This window comes from Apium graveolens, chromosome 11, assembly GCF_009905375.1.
Source record: "Apium graveolens cultivar Ventura chromosome 11, ASM990537v1, whole genome shotgun sequence".
Taxonomy (NCBI): domain Eukaryota; kingdom Viridiplantae; phylum Streptophyta; class Magnoliopsida; order Apiales; family Apiaceae; genus Apium; species Apium graveolens.
In genome coordinates this window covers 4564247-4587741 of record NC_133657.1, presented here as the reverse complement: position 1 = coordinate 4587741, position 23495 = coordinate 4564247, and the positions used below count along the sequence as shown (strand labels likewise).

Here is a 23495-nt window from a genome sequence, read left to right as displayed (position 1 = left end):
TAGCTGGCTTTCACTGGTATACATCAACTCTATGGTTGTGGTTTTCATTAATCTTGTTGTTTATGTAAATTTCAAAGGGAGATCCATCGTACTAGATCCTACTGTAGGCTCTTTAATAGAAAGGGGTTTAGTGATAAGTTTTAATATAATTGGTTATTATCCTATTAATCATTAGCTTTTTGTGTCAAAAATCTATATTAATAATTGTTTATTATTCTATATTAATCATACAAATGCAGAGTCCCTGTCATAACCTCAAAACTTCTTCTATAAGCACTATACAAAAAACTTTCTATACCCATATAAACCATATGCAAATTTTTATTCCTCCTTAGAACGCTCTACAAATTTACAGAGTAGATAAAGCTCTATTGTTAATCTCCCTGACACTAAAATAAATTATTTCTCGGACATTTGTACAGATTACCTAGGTGTTAAAACTCTTTCCTGAGAATAAGAAATATTTAATTGTATAAGACTTGAGTCTAATTCCGAGATAAGCGGAACAACTCTCAATATCACATATTAACATTCACTTCGGGAAAAACAACTGCATTTTGCCTCTGCCTCTATTTATTGGGAACATATCGGTTATTGTCAAGGAATTTTGTTTCCCAAAATATCACTTTTTGTCCTGGCTAGTTGTTTAGCCCAATTATGCAGGCTCCTAGTTTAATCATAAAGCATTTAGCTACTGGTTAGAGGGAAATAATCGATATCTGCCTCTGGTCGTCGTTCAGTATTCTCTGCAGAAAAAATTTCTTTGCTTCACATGTGCTGCGCCTATGATTGGAGTGATTATCCAACTACTGTGGGAAATTAGTTGCTCGTTATTTCTAACAGCTTAGTCCTCTAATTAGTTACCTGGAACTCTAAGAAAAAAGTAGCTATTGTAGAAGCTCGACTGAGGCAGAGTATCGAGCCTCGGCCACTATTGCTTGTCAGGTCATGTAGCTTGGGTATTTTTAGCCAGATTAAATTTTCAGTTAACTTGCAACTAATATTTCTGTGAAACCAGGCAGCTTTTGACATACCTTCCAATCCATTTCATTTTGTTAGGACAGAGCACATGGAACTGGACTGTCATTCTGTCAAGGAAAAGGTTCAAGCTGTCCCTACCAAGATTCCAGCCAAGTTGCAATTAGCTGATATTGCCCAAGTTCTTGGCAACGCAGCTCATAGGTTCATTTGCTTCAAGTTGGGGTGATAAACCTCCAACTCGTGGGGGGAAGATCAGCAAAAACAGCTGCTACAAAAGGCAAAGATCGACATAAGCACTCAATTGAGAAAGCACTAGAGTCGCAAATAAATGGAGCGCTGGAGATGTTTTTGGGAAAAATAATATATAATTTCTGTAAATTGATGTGATTGTTTGGTATGGTACTTCATGCACTAAAAAATTCTTTTATAAAAAACACCAACAGGGCTCATGTACAGCAGATAATTTGAGGATGCATGATATTTTTTATGCACTTATCTTTACTTCCATTCACTAGCACATCTCTTGTTCTATCACTAGGCATCAATAGGCTCGCAATTGTGAGTGCTTTCCCTGTTCTTTTACCAGCATTCATAATTCATGAATGTATGCATTATATGTTTGCTTAAAGGCCAGTGCAAGTTCTATTTGTGTGTATCAGTTAAATTTCTTCTAGTTCTTGTAATAATATGCACATTTTTACCAGACATGTGACTTCAGAGTGCATGACTGTATCATTTTCTCTCTTTTCTAGGCAAGGTCAATTACAAGAAATTAAATACTCAGACACACATTACCTCCATTGAAACTTAAACCTTAGACCTTTGGCAACCAAGGACTGAGGGATATCGGCTAGACTGTATTGGTTTTTTTTCGCTAAGCGTATTCAACTAGTAGTACACACATCTTAACAATTTTTCCGTCAATCTCATTTACACTTCAGAGCAATAACATTGGATATATGTAAAAGCTTTACTATCACTACTTGATTTATGAAATACGAACTCGTGGTTATACTTTAAACGAGGTACTAGATGATTGCACGACAAAAAATTACATCCAGTAATATTAACTCCGCCCTACTTGCAAAAATAGTGAGAACAGATCCAGTAATATTACCTCTGCACTGCTCGTAAGTGTCATCCTTTCCAACTTCTATCAAAAAATTACATAACCCATCCTGCAAACTTGCCAGTATGCTCTCATACTCTTAAGGTAATATACATTCTCGGCAACAAGCAATTTATGATCGCATCTGCGCTTTTATGTATGCTGTTTCCGTTCATTAGAACGAATGCAGCAACACCAGATGGTTTCCAACATGTGCAGCATCATATAAAACTGAAAATGACCAAGAAGTATACATCAAATATCTAATTAGATAGTACAAGGGATCACTTGCTTGAAAGGCAGATTGTATTGAGTGGACGATCCCTTACTAAGGAGTCCTTGGGGTTGTTTGGTTTGTGGGGTGGTATGGGTTTAAAATCAAAATCCAGAGGGCGGCATGGGGTTGGAACTCCATTTTCTTATATTGTTATATTGTGTGTTTGTTTCAGCACCGGGATGAGTTTTTTTAATTTAAGAACTATTAGTTACATCAATTTAGTTATTATATATAAAAAATTGTATACATATTTTAATTATTAGTAAAGTTTGTTTTTGTTTTTGTGTGTGTGTCTGTGTATTCTTATTAGTACTGTTTGTTGGCTGGAATTGAAAAAAGTAATATTTGAAGTAATACCTCATACCCACCTTCCCGTTGGGTTTCAAAAACCCATACCTTGGGGGGTTTTGAGGTATGGACGTATGGGTTTGAAATTTATAAAAAGTTCAACCAAACACTAGTATGAGTTTTATTCATTCTAAACGCATACCTCCTACCTCATTACTCACACTAGCAGAGCAAAAGATCCCTAAGTTTCATATTTTTATAGCTCTACTCAAGTTATATCAATAATTTATAACTGATGCATTTTTAACTCTTACCAAGCTATTGAAATTAAAATGTTAATAAAAATTACAATCAGTCATAAGAATCCTTAATTATAATAAAATGAAAAAACAAAGCAAACTCTTGGACAATTGTGAACAAAAATTGAAGAACGAAAGAGTGAAAAATTAGAGCCCCGTGGGTTGATTTTTCAAGGCATTCTGTACTTTTCTATATTGTTGAGAAGCCCTGGACAAAACTTTGTAGACCATATTGACCAACAACATTGATTTTGCAAAATGCAAGAGAAGGATAGCATCTCTAGCATGTTGTTGTACTATAATATAAGTGTCTTTGCGTACCCTAATAAGCTAAGGTTCAAACTTCCAGAAGTGACAATACAATAAAAACCATAATATCAAAATGTCAAAGAATCTTTTCCGGATTTTCTTATGTTTTCAATTAAATAGGTTTTGCATATTCTTATTTTACTAGCATGGTAATTTCTTATGTTTTCAATTAAATAGGTTTTGCATATTCTAATTTTACTAGCATGTATCCCATGCAAAGCATGAATTTTATACATATTTATTAACTTAATATGTACTAAAATACTAACATGTTGCTAATACGTTTCAAATCCTAAACATTTTGTTCTTATTATATCCTATATATAATTGGAGTAAAGGAGATAAAAAGGTATGGTTTGGTCATCAGGGCTAAAGGTATGCTTTGGTCGTAGGGCTAATATTGTAATTAGAGATTGGTGATTGGGAAACAGGTGTGATGTGCTTAACATGATACATGTGTTGATAAACCTAAACCTAATATGAAAATAATAATAATAATTTTAAGTCTTTTTAAATGTATGATTAGTTATTATTCTTTTTATTTGTATCAAATATAGTTCAAAAATATTCTTAATTTGAGAAAAACTTTGCAAAATCATTAATCTACATACTATAGACAAATATTCTTAATAATAAAACTATTACAATTAAAAATTGAAATAAAAATTTAATAAAATACTATATATTATATTTATTTCATTTATTTTAATACTTTATTATAATACTTAATAATCTGCATAATAAACACAATAGGTAGTTTGTCTTTGAAAACATTTAGAGCACATAAATCTTATAAAACTTAAAAACAAGGAAGAAATATAATAATAAAAAACTATTACAACTCAAAATTTAAATAAAAATCTAACAAAATACATTATAGATAATATTTAATTTATTTATTCTTATATTGTATTACATAATAAGTAATGAATGAAAAAATTGAATTATAATTATATATACTTATATGCTATAAATAATATAAAAAATGTTATATATATAATATAAATAACAATTATCTTAATAAAAATAAATATAAGTAACAATAAAAAAATCAATTTTTAATCGGGTTAAGGTGGTGTCATTTTCTTAAAAAATTGAAATAGGTAAGTTTGATTAAAAAAAATTTTGAATAGATAATTTTACACATTTATATTGTATTTAAGGATAAATATTATATGTGTTTTGCTTAATTTGATAAAATGGAAAATTACGGACTTTTAAACAATTTAGCGCACATGAATCCTATAAAACATAAAAATTAGGAAGAAATATAATAATAATAATAATAATAATAATAATAATAATAATAATAATAATAATAAACTATTAAAATTCAAAATTGAAATACAAATCTTATAAATTATATTTAAAAGTACTATGAAAAGTAGGTATAAAGTATTTTTTTTTCAAAATTATTACTGGAACCGAAAAATTATAAAATATTATTAAGTAAAACACAAATCTCAAACAACTTTCCAATTCATGATTAAACTTTATAAGATTAAGAAACAAATATATATAAATAAAAGAAAAATGATTACATAACCATATTATGTGATATGATTAAAATATTCTCTTTACAAATTTATAATATGAAAAAAATCAAACAATGAAAGAAATAAACTAAACTATAATGCATATGTTATATTTTACGTTATTAATGTCAAATATGAAAATACAATAATATGATCATCATGTAAATAAAGTTATTTGAATAATAAAAATAATAGTATTTTTATAAAAGGTATTGATATTAAAAAGTAAATAAACCAACTCATTTTGTTAAAAAAAATCTTATATAAAAAATGGTTATAGTTTGATAGTCATCACTATAATATTATAATTACGATTTAGTAATTAGGACTAATATTATAATTAGTAATTAATTATTAAATTATAATATCATTATCGACATCACCCCTATGTAATCATCATCATGTAAATAAAGTTATAAGAATAAAAAAATAAAGTACTTTTGGTAAAAGATATTTATATCAAAAAGTAAATAAGCCAACTCATTTTGTCAAAAAACAATTCTTATGTAAAAAATTGTTAATAAATTTTCTTGTGAATGTTACAGGTGTAAAATTAATTTTTTATATTATTAAATAATGAAAACATTTACTATATATTTGGTTATAAATGTTACAAATTCTATAAATAATAAATTTTGAAAAGAAATATAATAATTATAAAAAATTAATACAACTTAAAATAAAATACAATTTTAATAAAATGAAAAAAATATCCGACAATAGATTGCAAATTATGTTTTTTAAATGTTATTACAAAAACTGAGAATTTATAAAATATTATTAAAAACACACTTGAAAAAAGTAGTAAGATACAAACTACAACCAACATTTCAATTCGTGATCAAACTCCTTTAATTATGTGCCACAATCAAATATAAAAATGTAACAACAACTAAATGAATAAGTTTGAAAATAATTTTGTTTTTGAAAAATAAATCATTTAAAAATAAATATGTACAATTATATATTACATGTTATTAGAATGTTAAAATATTTACGATTAAAATAAAAGAATAATTAAGCATAATTGTGAAATACAGTTATACATATTAGTAACACTTTAAAAGCCGTAATATTTTTTTTAAAATTATTAATATATTATACAAGGTTGTCTTGATGAAATATAAAAATGTAATAGTAACTAAATATATAAGTATAAAATACTTAAGAAATATAAAAATTTAAGGAATAAAATTTTTGTATTAAAATTTAGTAAAGTAAAGAATAATTATTGATTTCAAAGTTTTTATAAAAAATAGTTAGAATCATCCCGTGCATCGCACGGGTACAAAGCTAGTAGCTAATAATATAAATGTAAGATCTTTCTATGTTGATGGGACTCCAAAATTAGTGTTCTAAAAAGCTTAAGCGACCGTTTAAGTGGAATCGTACCACTTCGATTTTATACTAATCGGATGCTTAAGCATTTTTAAAAATTAAGCGGCCTTGTAAACAGATTAAGAGGTTATTAAGCGGATTAAGCGGTCAAACCATTTTTGAGTTAGTCAAATTTTAATTCTAGATATTAATATTCATTTTAATAAAACAATAATCTTAATTAAAAAGGTAAAATATATTTTTTTATAAGAAAATTCTATGTTTAAATTCTTGATACTTAATTTTTTTTAATAATTTTAGTGATACACATATTATTATTATATTTAAAATTTTAAATAAATATTATTTATCTGCTTACAGACCCGCTTAAAATTTCGATTAAGCGTCTGCTTAACCGCTTAAACGCTAGAAGGTCTCCCCGCCGCTTTTGACTGATTTGCGCTTTTTTAAACACTGACCAAATTCCCAGGATATTATATATTTAGATCTATATATATTAGATTTAAATATGTTGCTAAAGAGTGTTGAACCATCTTTTATAGACGATAGTACTTCTGTAAGGCTCATATATGCTGGATTAAATAAGAATTTAAATTTATACTATATATTGAAGTCTGAAGGTACAGTTAAACCTCAATAAAATAACACCTAATAAAGTAAAAAACTCGATTAAGTAATACTCCTTAAGACAATATATTACCTCATAAAGTAATAACCTCGATTAAGTATACTGTCTATTAAAGTAAATTTGTCTAGCACCGACTTGGGCTAATAGGATAATGAATAAAACAGTACTTTTTAAATATAATCCTTAAGGGCCCAATGAAAATTTAAAGTAATATTTACTATATTTTATATACATATATTTAATACAATGTTTAGTTCTTTTAAATATAAATTTACATTTTTTTCTTTTCCCACCTAATTTAAAATAATTCTCATTCCTAATTTTTCGTAGAGCATATACTCCCTCTGTCCCAACCCCCAACCATTTCTTTACACTTTCCTTTTTTGGGATGTCTCATCCAATTCTTTACATTTCAAAACTTACCAAAATTAGTTAATTGGTCCCATCACTTTCCCACTTTTCCTTCCTTTTCACACTACTTTTATTCCACTATGTTTTTTTATATATTAAAAATTAATGGGTTCTACCACTTCACCCACTTTTCTTTCTCTTTTTCACTACTTTATACATATTTCTTAATATTTGTGCCCAAACCAAATATAAATAATTGGCCGGGACGGAGGGAGTACAACTTTTACATTATTATAAAAAATAGATGTTTGTGATATATACCATGGGACTTCCTTAAACGACCATTCTCGAGATAAATCTCTCAACTGGTCATTGATCATTAATTTTAAATAAATTTCATGTTATAAGTGCATTTTTCTAAGTCTGACGACTCTAATATTTGTTTATGATTACAATTTAGCTGATTTAAATTTGCTCAAGCATAATTACACAAATATATTTAAATAACACCAAAAATTTCTACTAACTTTAGAACATACGTCCAAATTACACATATATTTTTTGTAATAATAAAATTTTACTTTATCGATAAAGTAATATTTTATTACTATATCGATCGGTCCAAAGAGCATTACTTCAAAGCGGTTTAACCGTAATTACAAAAGATAGATTTTTGTGTAAGTAAGAATTGCTCTTAATTTACGACAACAAATACTGATTAAGTTTACCAAAGAAAAGTACTTGTTATTGTTTGACATGCAAAATGATCAAATATTAATTAGTTGACTGTTACAACAACTTTTCATTTCAATGTTTTACTAAATTCTATTAATGATAAATATCTTTAGATTCTAATAGTTATTCTATTTAAAACAAAGGGAGGAGAAAAGCTGACAACATCATAGCTTAGGTGTCAAACTCTCTTTTAATAGTTTACATCATCATATGTGACAAACTCTCATCAATTTGATTTGATGATGTCATCTGCCACTAACAATCTTCTCCTTAATTAATTTACTTTCATTCAAATCTCTCTCCCTCTTTTCATTTATTACCTCCACTAATTCTCTCTCTTACCCATTTCTCATTCTCTTTCTTCCTCATTTTTATATTCTTAAATTAATAATTTTTAATAACTCCCTTTCCTTCACTAATTTTATCTTATTCAAAATTAATTTTATTTACATAAATATTCATTATTATATTTTTATATTTAATAAAGAGTTGATGATCGATATATGTAATTTGGATAATATTATTTTTTAATTTTTCATAATTATAATTTCATTATGTTCTCATTATTATATATTAAAAATATTGTATTAATATATATTTAAATTAAATTATTTTAAAATAATTTTTCAAAAAATAATTATAATATAACCGGGCATCTGCCCGGGAACTAATCTAGTGATCACATATTAATTAGTTGACTGTTACAACAACTTTTCATTTCAATGTTTTACTAAATTCTATTAATGATATATATCTTTAGATTCTAATAGTTATTCTAATATTTACTTTCATTCAAATCTCTCTCCCTCTTTTCATTTATTACCTCCACTAATTCTCTCTCTTACCCATTTCTCATTCTCTTTCTTCCTCATTTTTATATTCTTAAATTAATAATTTTTAATAACTCCCTTTCCTTCACTAATTTTATCTTATTCAAAATTAATTTTATTTACATAAATATTCATTATTATATTTTTATATTTAATAAAGAGTTGATGATCGATATATGTAATTTGGATAATATTATTTTTTAATTTTTCATAATTATAATTTCATTATGTTCTCATTATTATATATTAAAAATATTGTATTAATATATATTTAAATTAAATTATTTTAAAATAATTTTTCAAAAAATAATTATAATATAACCGGGCATCTGCCCGGGAACTAATCTAGTGATCACATATTAATTAGTTGACTGTTACAACAACTTTTCATTTCAATGTTTTACTAAATTCTATTAATGATATATATCTTTAGATTCTAATAGTTATTCTGTTTAAAAAAAAGGGAGGAGAAAAGCTAGCATTTATTCAACCCCCCCCCCCCCCCGAGCAGTAGAATCAAATTCCAAAAAACAGGAGAAGCATAAGTTGCAAAATCAGAAATTGACCTAATTAATAGTGCTTACAGAGTTGGTCTCGTTAGCAGTAGTGCAAGTCATTGGTTTGAAAATTCTTCTGCTTCATTTCATCTACAATAAACCTCAAATTACTTCTAATGCCTGCAAATTCTACATGTGATTGATCTCCTGAAAGAAACAACACAATCTTGTCCTTTACAATGATCCAGCTGCATCCTGGACTCTTTTTAATCCCTTTCAGTTTTTTAACCATCCTCACATGTTCCTCATCCTCCTTTTTACCTGCAATAGAGTAGAGGTCTGACAAGACAACATAAGGTGTTGCGTTACTAGGCTCCAAATTGGAAAGATGTTGCGCAGCGACCTTCGCGATATCAACGCGTAAAGAAGTTTTGCTTGCAGCAAGTAGAGCACCCCACACTCCACAATGAGGCTCAACTGGCATTACATTAATGAACTTAATAGCTTCATTCAGTAGACCAGATCTTCCAAGGAGATCAATCATGCATGCATAATGATCAGGACCAGGCTCAATGTTATATGAGCATTTCATAGACCTGAAGTGGTGCCATCCTTCTTCCACCAGTCCCACATGCGTACAGGCTGAAAGTACCCCGAGGAATGTAATTTCATTTGGATCTACACTTTTCTCTTCCATTTCCTTGAACAATGTAAGTGCTTCTTTTCCATAGCCATTTTGAGAAAATCCGGTGAGCATTGAGTTGAAAGAAACAACATTTGGGTCACTGATGGACTTAAAAATCCTGTAGGCATCACCAAGGCTTCCACACTTAGAATACATTGAGACCAGTGAGTTTTGGATGGATAAATCATATTCCATATTCATTTTTAAAACATGAACATGTAACTGCTGGCCTAGGCTTAATATTGCCAAACTAGCTGACGAACTGAGAACACTGCTAAAAGTAAGAGGATTTAGTCTGACATCTTTACGGAGCATATTCATAAACCAGCAGATAGCCTTTTCATATTCTCCATTATTCTCCAGTCCTGAAATAACAGCAGTCCAGGCAACATCATCACCATGATCAGGCATCATTTCAAATAATTCAATAGATTTCTCAGTTGACCCATTGCTAGAAAATCCCTTTATCATAGTGGTCCAAGAAACTACATCTTTTTGCGGCATTTGCTTAAAAAGTTCTAAAGCCTGATCAATGTCACCAGATTGAACATACCCAGCAATTATAGAATTCCAAGACACCGTGTCCTTTTTGACAATCATATGAAAAATCTTAGCAGCAGCATCTATACAACCAAATCTACAATACATGGTAATAACTGTATTTTCCAAAAAGACATCAAGACCTAATCCCATTTGCAAAACTAAAGCATGTAGTTGACAAGCTTCTACATATCTACCAAGTCTTCCACAAGCTTCAAACATTATAGTCAACGTATTTGAACTAACCTCTACGTTATCTTCATGTCTCATAAGCAAAAAGAATCTAAACCCATCCTCAAAGAACCCCATCTTCAAATACCCATGTATCATAGAAGTCCAAGTAATCACATTTCTCTCCGGCATTTTACTAAACAATTCTCCAGCTTCACTAATTTTCCCTTCTTTACAGTACCCGTCTAGCATCGAGCTCCAAGAAACGACATTCCTCTCCTCCATACCCTCAAAAACTCTCACTGCCTCCTCCAACTTACCCATCTTCACATACCCAGATATCAAAACATTAGAAGAAACCGGATCACGCAAACTCAAAGGCACTTCATTGTACAGCTTCTCAGCCTTATCAAACCTCCCAGCCTGCACAAGTCCATTCAACATCACCCCATAAGAAACCGCATTCCTCTCAGGCATTTTTAAAAACATCCGAAGGATTTCATCTACCCGAACTCTATTACGTACATAAGCCGAAAGAATCGCATTCCAGGACTCAACACTTCTCTCAGGCATTTCATCAAACAGTTTACGAGCTTCCTTAATAAGGCCATTTCCCGAGTAGGCAGTGAGCATTGCAGTCCAGGATATAATATTTTTGCAGGGCATGCGATTGAAAACAGACTCAGCTGCTTTGATATCACCGTTTTTGCCATGTTTAGTGATGAGGGTGTTGAAGTAGATGACTGAGTTTCTTGTTTTAATGGTTTGTTTTGAGATAGAAGAAGCTGAGAAGAAGCGTTTAGAGAAGTGCATACAAGCTCGCTTTGGTGCTAACATTGTTTTACACAAGTATTTTTAAAATTAACATGTTACCCAATCTTTGGTAAATAATTTAATTTAAATGGACATGTCGGAATTAATTTTTCTTATACTAAACTATAATAATCTGAAAGTAATATAATTTGGTTCAATCTCATTTTGATTATCCCATTTTATAATCGATGAATGAGAATTGCTAAATTCAAATATTAAAATAATGCATTATACAAACTTTTAGATTCGAGCATCCCCAACAACAAATATTAATATTATTATTTATACTAGTTTACAACTCGTGTGATGTACGGATATTTTTTTAAATCTTATTTAATTTTTTAGTAAACTAGTATAAACTAATAATTAAATTTTTTTGTAATAAATTCAATTATTAGTCAAAGGGAAGGAAAAATATGAGAGGGAATTGTTGTATAAAAAAGGAGGGGAATAAATAATTTTATTAATAGAAATGATATAGGACATGTAAAGTGTGGTGACTTATAAACAGTGTTAAAAAACTCGGGAGTACTCAAAATCGGTCCTATATCTGATACAGTTTTGATATACTCGGTCATAACTCAATTTTTTATCTTGGGCTCAAATTTGAGAAAAACTCGGATTACTCGTAAAAAACTCAATTTTAGAAGAAAATTTTAAAAAAATGAGTAATATTCCTAAAAAAATTCGTATGTGGGTACTAGTTTCCAAACAAAGAAATATAACTTTAAAGTATTTGTAGTGTTAAAATGATTGTAAAAGGCTAGCAAAAATAAAAAAAAAAATTAATTATATTGCATATCATTTATAAAATATTGCAAGTGAACCAAATATTGTATCACAATTATTAAATCCAAATTTTAATGTTATTATTAATACTAGTTTAGAACTCGCTGCAAATTACGTGAACCAAAATAAACCGTATATAAGCGACAAACTCTGACTCGGGAGGCATAATCATAAATTCTCCTCCCGTGGGATTCGAACATGTGACCAAGAATAGACTTTGGAGTCTTAGATAGTAGGGATTTGCTTCCTTATAGGACTGTGTGGCTTGAGGACTACTCTTTTGAGATTTTGATTCTGATTTGAACTTGTTTTCTCAGTCATAACTTGAGCTAACACATAACCTACCAATTTAATAACAAGTCCTTGGTCTGTAATGGTTGGCTTAGTTGGTTAAAGAGGGGATAATTATCTTCTTGGTCACATATTCGAATCTCACGGGAGGAGAATTTATGATTATGCCTCCTGCACCAGAGTTTTGTCGCTTAAGTGCGGTTCATCTTGGTTCATGTGGTTTGCAGGCTATTGCGTGAGCCCATGGGATTTACGCAGCGCGCACCCGAATGGTAGTAGCCGCGGGTTCCCTATGATTAAAAAAACCCAAATACAGTACCAACTAACTGATTCCCAAATTTTTAATATTTCGGCGTACAATGCACGAATTCTTTATTTTTAATTTAACAGGTATTTATTAATTTAAAATAGTTAAAAAAATCAAATTAAAGTTTCAAACAAACAATCATAATTACATCATTTCGTTAGATTTTATTTCGGCTTTATATTGAGTTCTATAAATCAGATTTTGACGATTTTACAGCCTACGCGAAACTCTCAAAATAATGTTTAATTCAGTGATGTTTAACAAATTTGGTTCAGAAAATATTATCCAAAATTTGAGGAAAAAATAATTACGAATTTTGCATTATTATTATGTTCAAATTTGGATGCCTACTTTTTTTTGTTTGAATCGTTCAAAGGGTAGGAAATCTAATCAATTTAGAATACCTACTTATAATTGGTTATAGAATATTCATATATTTTAGATCCAATGGTTATAATCAATTTGTTTAAAGATCTAACGATCCATATTAAATTGGTAGTACATGGACCATAACTACCAAAAAATTGGATAAGACCCCCCGTATGCATACAATAAGTTAATAAGTTAGCAGGTTTGATTCCCACCAACATCAGACATTATTCAAATATTAAAATAATGCACTACCAAACTCCCAAGTTCGAATCTCTTCAACAACAAACATTTATATTATTATTACATTATATACTATACTACACTATAATAACCGGAATGTGGTATAATTTGTAACTTGGTTAACCCCTCATTTTGATTATCCTTTTCCATCACGACCTTCAGATCTTCTTCATCAAATAATCAGAGTCGTTAGATCCAAATACTAAAAAAATACACTCCATAAATTCTCAAGTTCGAGTCCCGTCAAAAACAAACATTTATATTATTATTTATAAAGATACATATAAGTTCTCAGGTTCGAATCTCATTAACAACAAACATTTATATTATCATTTATAAAGATACATATAAGTTTTCAGGTTTGAATCTCACCAACAACAAACATTTACATTATTATTTATGAATAAGATCTCATCAATCATATACTATTTGAACTTAACTTGAAATTATACACAATGAAATTATAATTATATAATCATTGTTTAGCATTTAATTATTTAAATAGAATTTTAATAAAGTTATATAAAATAGAAATGAAAATATATAAATATTAACCAGTCGTAAGCGAGTCCTAAACTATAATAACCGGAATGGGGTATAATTTGGTTCAACCTTCATTTTGGTTATCTCATCTTATAATCGTCAGATCTTATTAATCAAATGATCAGAATGGTTAGATACAAATACTAAAATAATGCACTACCCAAATTTTCATGTTCGAACCTCCCCAACATCAAACATTAATATTATTATTTATATTGATACAAATAAGTAAGCAAGTTTGATTCCCACCAACAACATACATTATTCAAACATTAATATAGCACTACCAAACTCCCACGTTCGAATCTCTTCAACAACAAACATTTATATTATTATTATATATACTAAACTATAATAACTGGAATGCAATATAATTTGGTTCAATCTTCATTTTGGTTATCTAATCTTATAATCATCAGAGCTTATTAATCAAATGATCATAACTGTTATATCCAAATATAAATAATGCACTACCCAAACTTCCAGATTCGAACCTCCCCAACACCAAACATTAATGTTATTATTTATATTGATACAAATAAGTTGACAGGTTCGATTCCCGCCAGCATCATAAATTATTCAAATATTAAAATAATTCACTACCAAACTCCCAAGTTCGAATCTCTTCAACGACATATATTATTATTATTATTATTATTATTATTATTATTATTATTATTATTATTATTATTATAAAAATAAAAATAAGTTCTCAAGTTCGAATCAAACCAACAAATATTTATATTATTATTTATAATATGTCAATCATATATTTTTTAGACTAATTTGCACTTTGCATCCCAAAACTTTGGCTGAAACTCACTCCAGGTTTAATATTTTAAACTAAAACAGTTTGCACCCCAAAGTTTAGAAACGCCGTCAATAAGCATCCCTTTAACGTTTCTGACATTAAGTCAGACGTTAACGTTATTGTCAGAGGGGTATTTCTGATAATGTATATTTTCAAAAAATTTATGCAAACGTAAATTACAGTCTACATCCCATATTTTATCTTGAATCTCATTTTAGGTCTATAACTTTAAACTATAACAGTTTGCATCCCACAATTATTTTAAACAAATAAATAAATTTATCTAAAATAATTCAATTTTCTTTTTCCAAGTTTATATAATTTAAAATGAAATATAATAAGTCGAAGTATAATATTCTATCTATCCCACCCAATTCTTTACATTGGAATATGAGGGCTCGACACGCATTTTAAAACTCTTATGAAATATAGTTGCCTCATTTTTTTTAAATCTTTTCTTTCAAATAAAAATTTAATGTTAATTTTTTTATGCAAAAAAGAAAATTTTAAAAATCAATTATGGTTCTATAATTTGTAATAGCCTCAATTATGAGACGTATGGAGTATTAAATTAAGAAAAAATAGTAAATAATCATTAGCTAAATAAAATAAGCGTAACGAGAATAATTAAAGATAGTCTGATCCTAATACTTGAAAATTAATTTAAACGGACAAGATTATATAACATTATATGATATCTACTTGTACAATACCTAAAATATATATTTAAATTCATAAATAACTTATACTTTTATAATTTGTAAATTTTATAAATAAAGTAATATCGTATTATAAAATTCTTAATCATCTTTCTCTCTATTTTCTTTCTGATTTCAGTTATAATATAATTTTGAAAACAACACTGAATTAATTATTATTTTATGAGTTTTGTGTAAGTCATAAAATTTTATAAATTGACTTTTAGACCTTAATATACAACAAATATAGTAAAGATTCCGCCTTAAAAATTATATAAAATAGACCAAATTAACTAATGGTACAGCTTTAAAATCCTAATGTGAACATAAACAATAATATAACTCGATTTATTTTTTGATAATTTGAAATTACCATTATTTTTTGATAACTGAATTACAAAACTCAAGGATGCAAAGTAAGATTTGAGGAAAATTCTAGGATGCAAACTGAAATATAAAAATATTACCAAAAATGCCCTTCTGACAATTAACGTTAACGTCTGACTTAACAGCAAAACTACCAAAGGGATGCAAAAAGTCACCGTTTTTTAAGTTTAGGATGCAAACCGTTAAGGTTAAAAGTAATAGTACGAAAGTGAGATTCAGCCAAAATTTTGGGATGCAAAGTGCTAATTAGTCTATTTTTTATACTATTTGATGTTACCTTAATATTTTACACATTCAAATTAAAATTAAAATTAAAATTTAAAATTATATAATTATTAATATTAATATCCTATTAAAATCATATATAATACAAATAAAAATATTAAAAAAGTAACAAGAACCTGTGTATCACACTGGTGCATGACACGAGATATAAGCTACTACTAATAATATGATAGAAGGAAAATGCTAGGTACCCAAATTGACTCTGAACCTCGTTAACTCCCAGATCATTCCCAAATTCTTAATTTTAAAACCAATAATTTTGGTATAGAACAGGTGAATATGGTATAAAACGATACAAATAATTAGTGTTAGGATGCGCAAACATTGGATATAAAAAACCTAGCCGCCTCCCTCCTCTTCTCTCCTCTCCTAGGGTTTGTTTATTTTCAAGTAAATCAAGGGGCTTCCACTGGTTTTTTCCGGTGGAAAGCCCCAACCCTTCATTCTCTTTTATCCTTATTAATTTTCCTTCAATAAAACCCAATTTTTTGGGTGTTTGCGTGTCTCTCCTTTTGGAGTGTGTGTTTTGTCTCTCCTTTTGGAGTGTTTTGTTATGTTTTTGTTTAATTATGATTGGGTTTATTTCGTGTTGAATCGGTTGAGAACGAGTTTATTGATATTCTTGGTGGTCTGCAAAGCCTGCGTCGAATCTGGAGCGGTGTTAATTATTGCAAGAGCTCACCTTTCACAACCAAAGATTGTTCATCTTTCACGTGTTTACACTTTCGGCATGTCTATAGCTGGTATCCGGCATGTAGATAGCTGGGGTGTTTTCGGCATGTCTATAGCCGGTGTCCGGCAAGTAGATAGCTGTGGTGTCGTTTTTCCAATCTCAGTGATTGGTGTTTTTGAACATTGGGCTAACAATGGTTTTTATGTGATATGGTCAATTGCGATGTTGCTATTTTCAGAGATGTTGACACAATTTGGATTGCTCGGGATGTCTTTTATTTCGTTTTTAATTTCAAGAATTTTTAAATTCTATGTGTTAAACGATCAGGAAACAAATCATCTAATTGTTTTTAGTATGATATTTGTTTTACCACCTGGTTGTATCGACAGTTGGGGGTTTGTCCCGACTGTATTATATTGAAGTTAATGAAAGTTTTCTGCATTTGTCAAAAAAAAAAAGGATGCGCAAATTTGGTACACAAATACGAAAGTACACGAACATGAGAAAAACACGAATATAACTAGTAACGTGTTAGTTTTCCGATACAAAACGAAAGTACACGAAATAAATAAATTTTAAAAGTATATAATATTTATAATATATATATATATATTTATACAAAATAGCAAATACAAATAACTTATTTAATATAACTTAAATAAATATTAAATATAATATATTTGACTAAGTCATTCATTTGAAAATTTTGTCTTTACTTTCATTTTAATGTCGAACACTATGTATTTTGTTGTACTTAAAAGAATATTTTCACTTGTTTTATATAATTTATATCCAAATTTGGTTGTTTACTATCCTAAACTATTTAATTATCTGTTGTATTTTCTATGATTGATATTTATTTATTTTTCATAAATAATTCGTGTATTTTGTTTACTAAAAGAGCATACATGAATATATTAGTTCCGGTTTAGTGTCACCAACTTGGTACACAAATACAAATTCGGGTCGGGATAAGTTTAATGTTTTTAACACGAAAGTGCACAGAACGTTTATACATGACACAAAACGTTACCTGGTTGACTACTTACGCTTAATATTACGCTTAATATGTATAGTTTTTAATTTTCCTAGTACCCGTGTGCATACATATGCGTACACAAATTAAAACACATCACATGTCATGTCACATCATTTGAAAAAAGTTTTGGGTTACAATTCGGCTACTTAGCAATACTCTTGACAGAAAATATTAATTATGGACTTATATATCATAATTATTTTGTTTCATTAAAATAAGAAATATATTATAGCCACGATAAACATTTCTTCCTATTTTTTTTAACGAAAACGAAACACTTTTCATTTCATTGTTAAATTTGAATTAAATATCCCAAAATAGATAATCTCATATTAAAAATATGATAGAAATATTAGTTGAGAACCCATAAGTTATAAATATTCTGCTTTGTTAAAATGAGAAACATACAATAGTTATGGAAAAGTATTTCTCCCTTTTTTTAACGAAACCGTAGAAATTTTTATTGTATTTGTCAAAGAACCGGTCACTCTAAAACGTCAAAGTGCTAGAAAAAAGTCATTTTCAGGTTTTATATTAATATTCTAACGCCCCCCTCACTCGAGAGCCCATTTATAGGTCAAGAGTGAATCACGGGCGCGCAACTTTGGGGCATAACTTTGCATTCCGTGTCCACAATAAATTGTGAGAATATTGAGGGTGACATGGAGTCGAACCTGAGTCTCCCGCCAGAGCTCTGATACCATATGAAGGAATCAATCGCTCTAAAATTCAAGGTGTTAGAGTAAGGCTCTTTCTGAAAGCTTATATTAATATTCTAACAATATTAAAAAAAATCTGAATTACATATCCCCAAATGAATAGAAATTCTGAGGGTTTAATTCATCCATAAAGGCTTAATTGGAAGCATGATTAACCAATTCATGATCATAATCTAAATTATGATTAATATAATAAAGGGATTACTCCGAAAGTTTAAATAATATGACTGTCTTTAAAATATGTACACAAGATCCTACACTAAATCATGCTACCATTCTTCTTAGTTTCATTAAACTTTGATGTCCAAATACTTTTCCATTCAAATAAAGACAATAACTAGCAAAAAGAAAATCTAAACGATAACAAAACAGATCATGCAAAGATAAATAAATCGATGCAAATTACACGAAGTACATGATTTAAAAGATACTAGCTTAAAACCCGTGCGATGCAAGGACTGCACAAATCTTTTTTAATATTACATAATTTAAAAAAAATATTTGAATTAAATTCTTAATTTTGTTCATATAAACTTTAAATGATATGACTTCATGATAATTATATAAGTAAACTTATATGTTCATAACTTTTTAGAACATTTAAACTTATATAAAGTGATAACATTGGTAAGGGGGAATTATATTATAATGAAATCATTATTTTATTGAGGGTAAAAATATAATGTCTTCATTATGTTGGGAATTTAAAAAAAATATTATTTTAACACGGTGTGTGACGCCCTCAATATCGGGGTTAGGAAATGAGGACTCACGCACCTCTAATCTAATAATTAAATATGCATAAACCCCGATTAAACTACTAACATGATCAACAGGATAAAGTTTGAGACAAGATTACAACTATCAATCACAAAATATAACTTACAAACCCAAAATATTATTAAATAAACAATATCGATTCTGGCTGGGAACCGACAGATAACCCATTGTATCTTTAAACGCTTCTTTCTAGGCGCGAGCTCACTCATAACTACCACTACCTGCTCTGGCAACCGGAAGCCCTCAACACGGTAGGGACCACCAGGTACGCTCTTACGAGCAGTGCGCCTAAGCCTGGCAATCTTCTTGCTTAACTGCCATGGTTAGATTAAACAAAACAAATGAGTATAAAACTCAGCAAGTAACTATGTAGCAGTTCTATAATATCAAATCACAATATGCTTTACCAAACTCAGGGCATTCTACTTTATTTGATCTAGGTGGCAGATTTCCATCTTTTGGGTTAAGGAAAGGTTTTGAAGGATAATGTGGGGCTTTCAAGGACCAAGGCTCAAAGCAGGACGAAAGCCGACATTCATCACAAATCATTAAAGGATCAGAATAGATCTTTCAAAAGAGGAAAGCAACAATATTTCAATATTTCAATATATGGAATCAATCATATGATCAACAAATTCAAGTATCAGGGTTCTCGAGCTTTAAGCTTCACAATAACATAATCAACTCTTTTTCAAAGCAATATAAACCATTTCCATTTTCAAGAATCAATTTACTGAACTGAAAGTTTCAGATCCTTTTTTAAATAATCATTTAGAACCCTTGATTGGATCACTTTATCTTTCCATTTCATTATATACGGGTGATCAGCCCGTATCGACCTCCATTCCGGTCTTTAAGGTACCAATCGGCATAATTTCAGCCTTAAGTTGGACTAACCCCGCTAGCCTCTTACCATGACTGGACTAGTCCCACTAGCCTCTTACGTCCCAATCCAATCCATCAGGAAATCATTTGGAAAACCTTGAGTTGGAAAAGCAAATAGGTTTTCTAAAATTCATTTTATCATTACCAAGCATTTGAAATCATTCGGACTCTTTCAAGTCGAAACTCATTCTTAATTCAGATTTTAAGGAAACAAAGTTCAGGGAGTGATTCAAAGATACGCAAGGAACAATTCATAAGAATTCTGTATCAGGGATAACAAAGCACTTAAGTTAGAAGGATCAACATTTGTTTAGGGATCAATAGGGTGATCAGGAATAACAGGGTATCATTAGACAGGGTTAACAAGGATAATAAGTGGGTTCAATATATTTCATGGCTCAATACATAATTTGAACAGGAAGGACAGATTATCAAAGGGTGGAATCAATAAGCTTATCAATAACAGATTATCAAGAACAAGGGTACTTCAAATCAATATCAGGGTTTCATAATTAAACAGTTCAATACTCTACATGGTATGAACAACATTCTCTTTATAACCATTTACACAAGTAATCAGAGTTACTTGCCTGGATTTGCTTTCCCGAAGGTTGAACTACTGCCACCTAGTAAACCCTTTCCTTTCCTAGCCTAAATGCCCTCACGCTCCGAATCTACAATAAAACCAAACCTTAATCAGATTCTCAACTCTCGTTCTCGGAACGATCACTCAATACGATAACTCGATTATATCCTTGACTCGAGTATACGAATATAGCTTATACACATAAGCACATAGCACATAGCATATAGCATAACCCTTTTCTCGCAACTTTTATATCCTTAACAACCAAAGCATACTTGCTTAACCTTGGCTATTTTCAATCACACTAACATAACTCTTTTTACTACCATAGCTATCACTTATAGCTCTTAATATCGAACGATTAAATTTCCTTTTTCTTTTATTCCTTAATTCGAACCATACATACAAAACACAACCATATATATTCAATTTCAGTCTCATATAATCATGCACTGTTAGATATATTTGATAATGTCATGACTAATATAATTTATGTTTAAATTTCAGATCTTACTTAACAAGACAAATCAGTACTTAACTGTTGATCAGTACTTATACTGGAAGTCGGGACTTAAGGATATCAGTACTTATATTATCAGGAGATAATCATCAGAAGTTAGATATCAGAACTTAAGTGCTGAAGGACGATCAGATAAGGACAGTAGCTGATTAAAGGAAAGAAGATCAAGATAAACATAAGAAGAGATATGCATGAAGAAGGAATTCCGTGAAGAATGGAATACTTGGAAGAAAAGATATCTGATTGATATATTTTAGGAAGCAGAATTATATTCCATATCAATTAGCGATTATCTTGTAACTGTGTAGTATATAAACACAGACATAGGGTTTACACTATAAGTGTTATCATATATTCGAGAAGATTATTCATTGTAACCCTAGCAGCTCTCGTGATATTTGTTCATCACTGAGAGGTAACAGTTCCATACTGTAACAGAGTTTATTGTTTCAATAAAGTTTGTTTTCTGTTACTTAATATATTAAAGTTCGATTTGATTGTATTATACACTGTATTCAACCCCTCTACAGTGTGTGTGACCTAACAAGTGGTATCAGAGCCAATCTGTTAACACACATACAGCTAAAGATCCAAACACAATCATGTCTGACACAGAAACTCCAACTAAGCCTACCAAAACTGAAGAACCTCCAAAGCCACAAATTCAAAGTCGGTATGAGATTATCAGGGTTCCCATATTGAGACCATCTGAATATCCCATATGGAAGGTAAGGATGACCATGTTCCTGGAAGCAACAGATCCAGAATACCTTGATAGAATCAAGGAAGGGCCTCACAAACCAACCAAGCTCGCAGTTGCAGTTGCAGGTGAAGCAGCAAAGACCGTACCAAAGGAGAAGAGTGATTATACTGCTGAAGATATAGCATCAATTGCTAAGGATGCTAAGGTACGACACTTACTGCATAGTGCCATTGATAATGTAATGTAAAACAGGGTAATCAACTGCAAGACTGTTAAGGAGATATGGGATGCTCTGGAAACAAGGTGTCATGGAACTGACACAATTAAGAAGAACAGGAAGACAATACTCACTCAAGAGTATGAACACTTTGACTCAAAGACTAATGAGTTATTGAATGATTTATATGATAGATTTGTCAAACTTTTGAATGATTTGTCATTGGTTGATAAAGAGTATGATCTTGAAGATTCAAACCTTAAGTTCCTGTTAGCTCTTCCTAAATGCTGGGATTTGAAGGCAATGACAATAAGAGACAACTACAATCTTGATGAAACAACTCTTGACGAAATCTATGGAATGCTCAAGACTCATGAGCTTGAGATGGAACAAAGAAGCAAGAGGAAAGGAGGAAAGTCAAGGACAGTTGCTCTTAAGGCTGAAGAAGAATTCCCCAAAGTAGCTTCCTCAAGGAAAGACAAGGGTAAAGCTCTTGTCATAAAGTCTGAAACTGAGTCATCAAGTTCTGAAAGTGATGAAGACTCAGATTCTGAAAGCTTGCCTGAGACTGATGTTAATGAGGAGATGATGAAGCTGTATGCTCTTATGGTGAAAGGAATCACAAAGATTGCATACAGGAAGTTCAGGAAGGGAAAGAAGTTTTCCAGGAAAGTCATAAGTTCTGATAAGAAAAATTTCAGAAGATCTGAAGACAGAGGAGGAAAGTCTGACAGAGGAGATTACACCAATGTTAAATGCTATAACTGTGGTGAGAAAGGCCACATATCTCCTGATTGCAAGAAGGTAAAGGGTGACAAAGGCAAGGCTCTTGTCATAAAGCAGAAAAGCTGGACAGACACCTCAGACTCTGAAAGTGAGGAAAACTATGCATTGATGGCAAATGCTGATAAAGAAAGTGCTGAGAGCAGTTCTGAAGCTGCTGAAACAAAGGTACCTCAGACTACTTATGCTTTTCATACTGATGATATTAATGAGTTGAGAAGATATCTTAAAACCATGTTTGTTAGTTATAGAGATCAAACTTTAACATGTGAAAGATTAACTTCTGAAAATCTTGCATTTAAGAAAAGAAATGATTTCTTAGAAAAAGAGTTAGTCATGTTCCATCAAACTCAGAAGGATAGAGATGATGTTTTTTATGTTAGGGATGAAGTGCTAAAAATGAATGAATCTCTAAAAAATGAGTTAAAAAAGGAAAGAGAGATTATCAGGACTTGGACTAACTCTGGCAAAACAACTCAAAA

At 30.0% G+C, this 23495-nt stretch overlaps 1 protein-coding gene across 2 annotated transcripts; it reads right to left on the bottom strand.

Annotated features, from left to right (window-relative positions):
* Positions 1 to 272: 272 nt before the first annotated feature.
* On the bottom strand, positions 273 to 11412 carry LOC141698671 (pentatricopeptide repeat-containing protein At1g53600, mitochondrial). 2 transcript variants are annotated; one of them, XM_074503444.1, is made up of 3 exons: positions 9264 to 11412; positions 2099 to 2320; positions 273 to 1249 (listed from the first exon to the last, which is right to left on the bottom strand). In XM_074503444.1, the coding sequence occupies exon 1, from the start codon at positions 11407 to 11409 to the stop codon at positions 9277 to 9279; it is 2133 nt and encodes a 710-aa protein (XP_074359545.1). In that variant the 5' UTR covers positions 11410 to 11412; the 3' UTR covers positions 273 to 1249; positions 2099 to 2320; positions 9264 to 9276. The 2 variants fall into 2 exon arrangements, with proteins under 2 accessions (XP_074359545.1, XP_074359546.1); XM_074503445.1 differs by having other exon boundaries at positions 273 to 1246.
* Positions 11413 to 23495: the final 12083 nt, after the last annotated feature.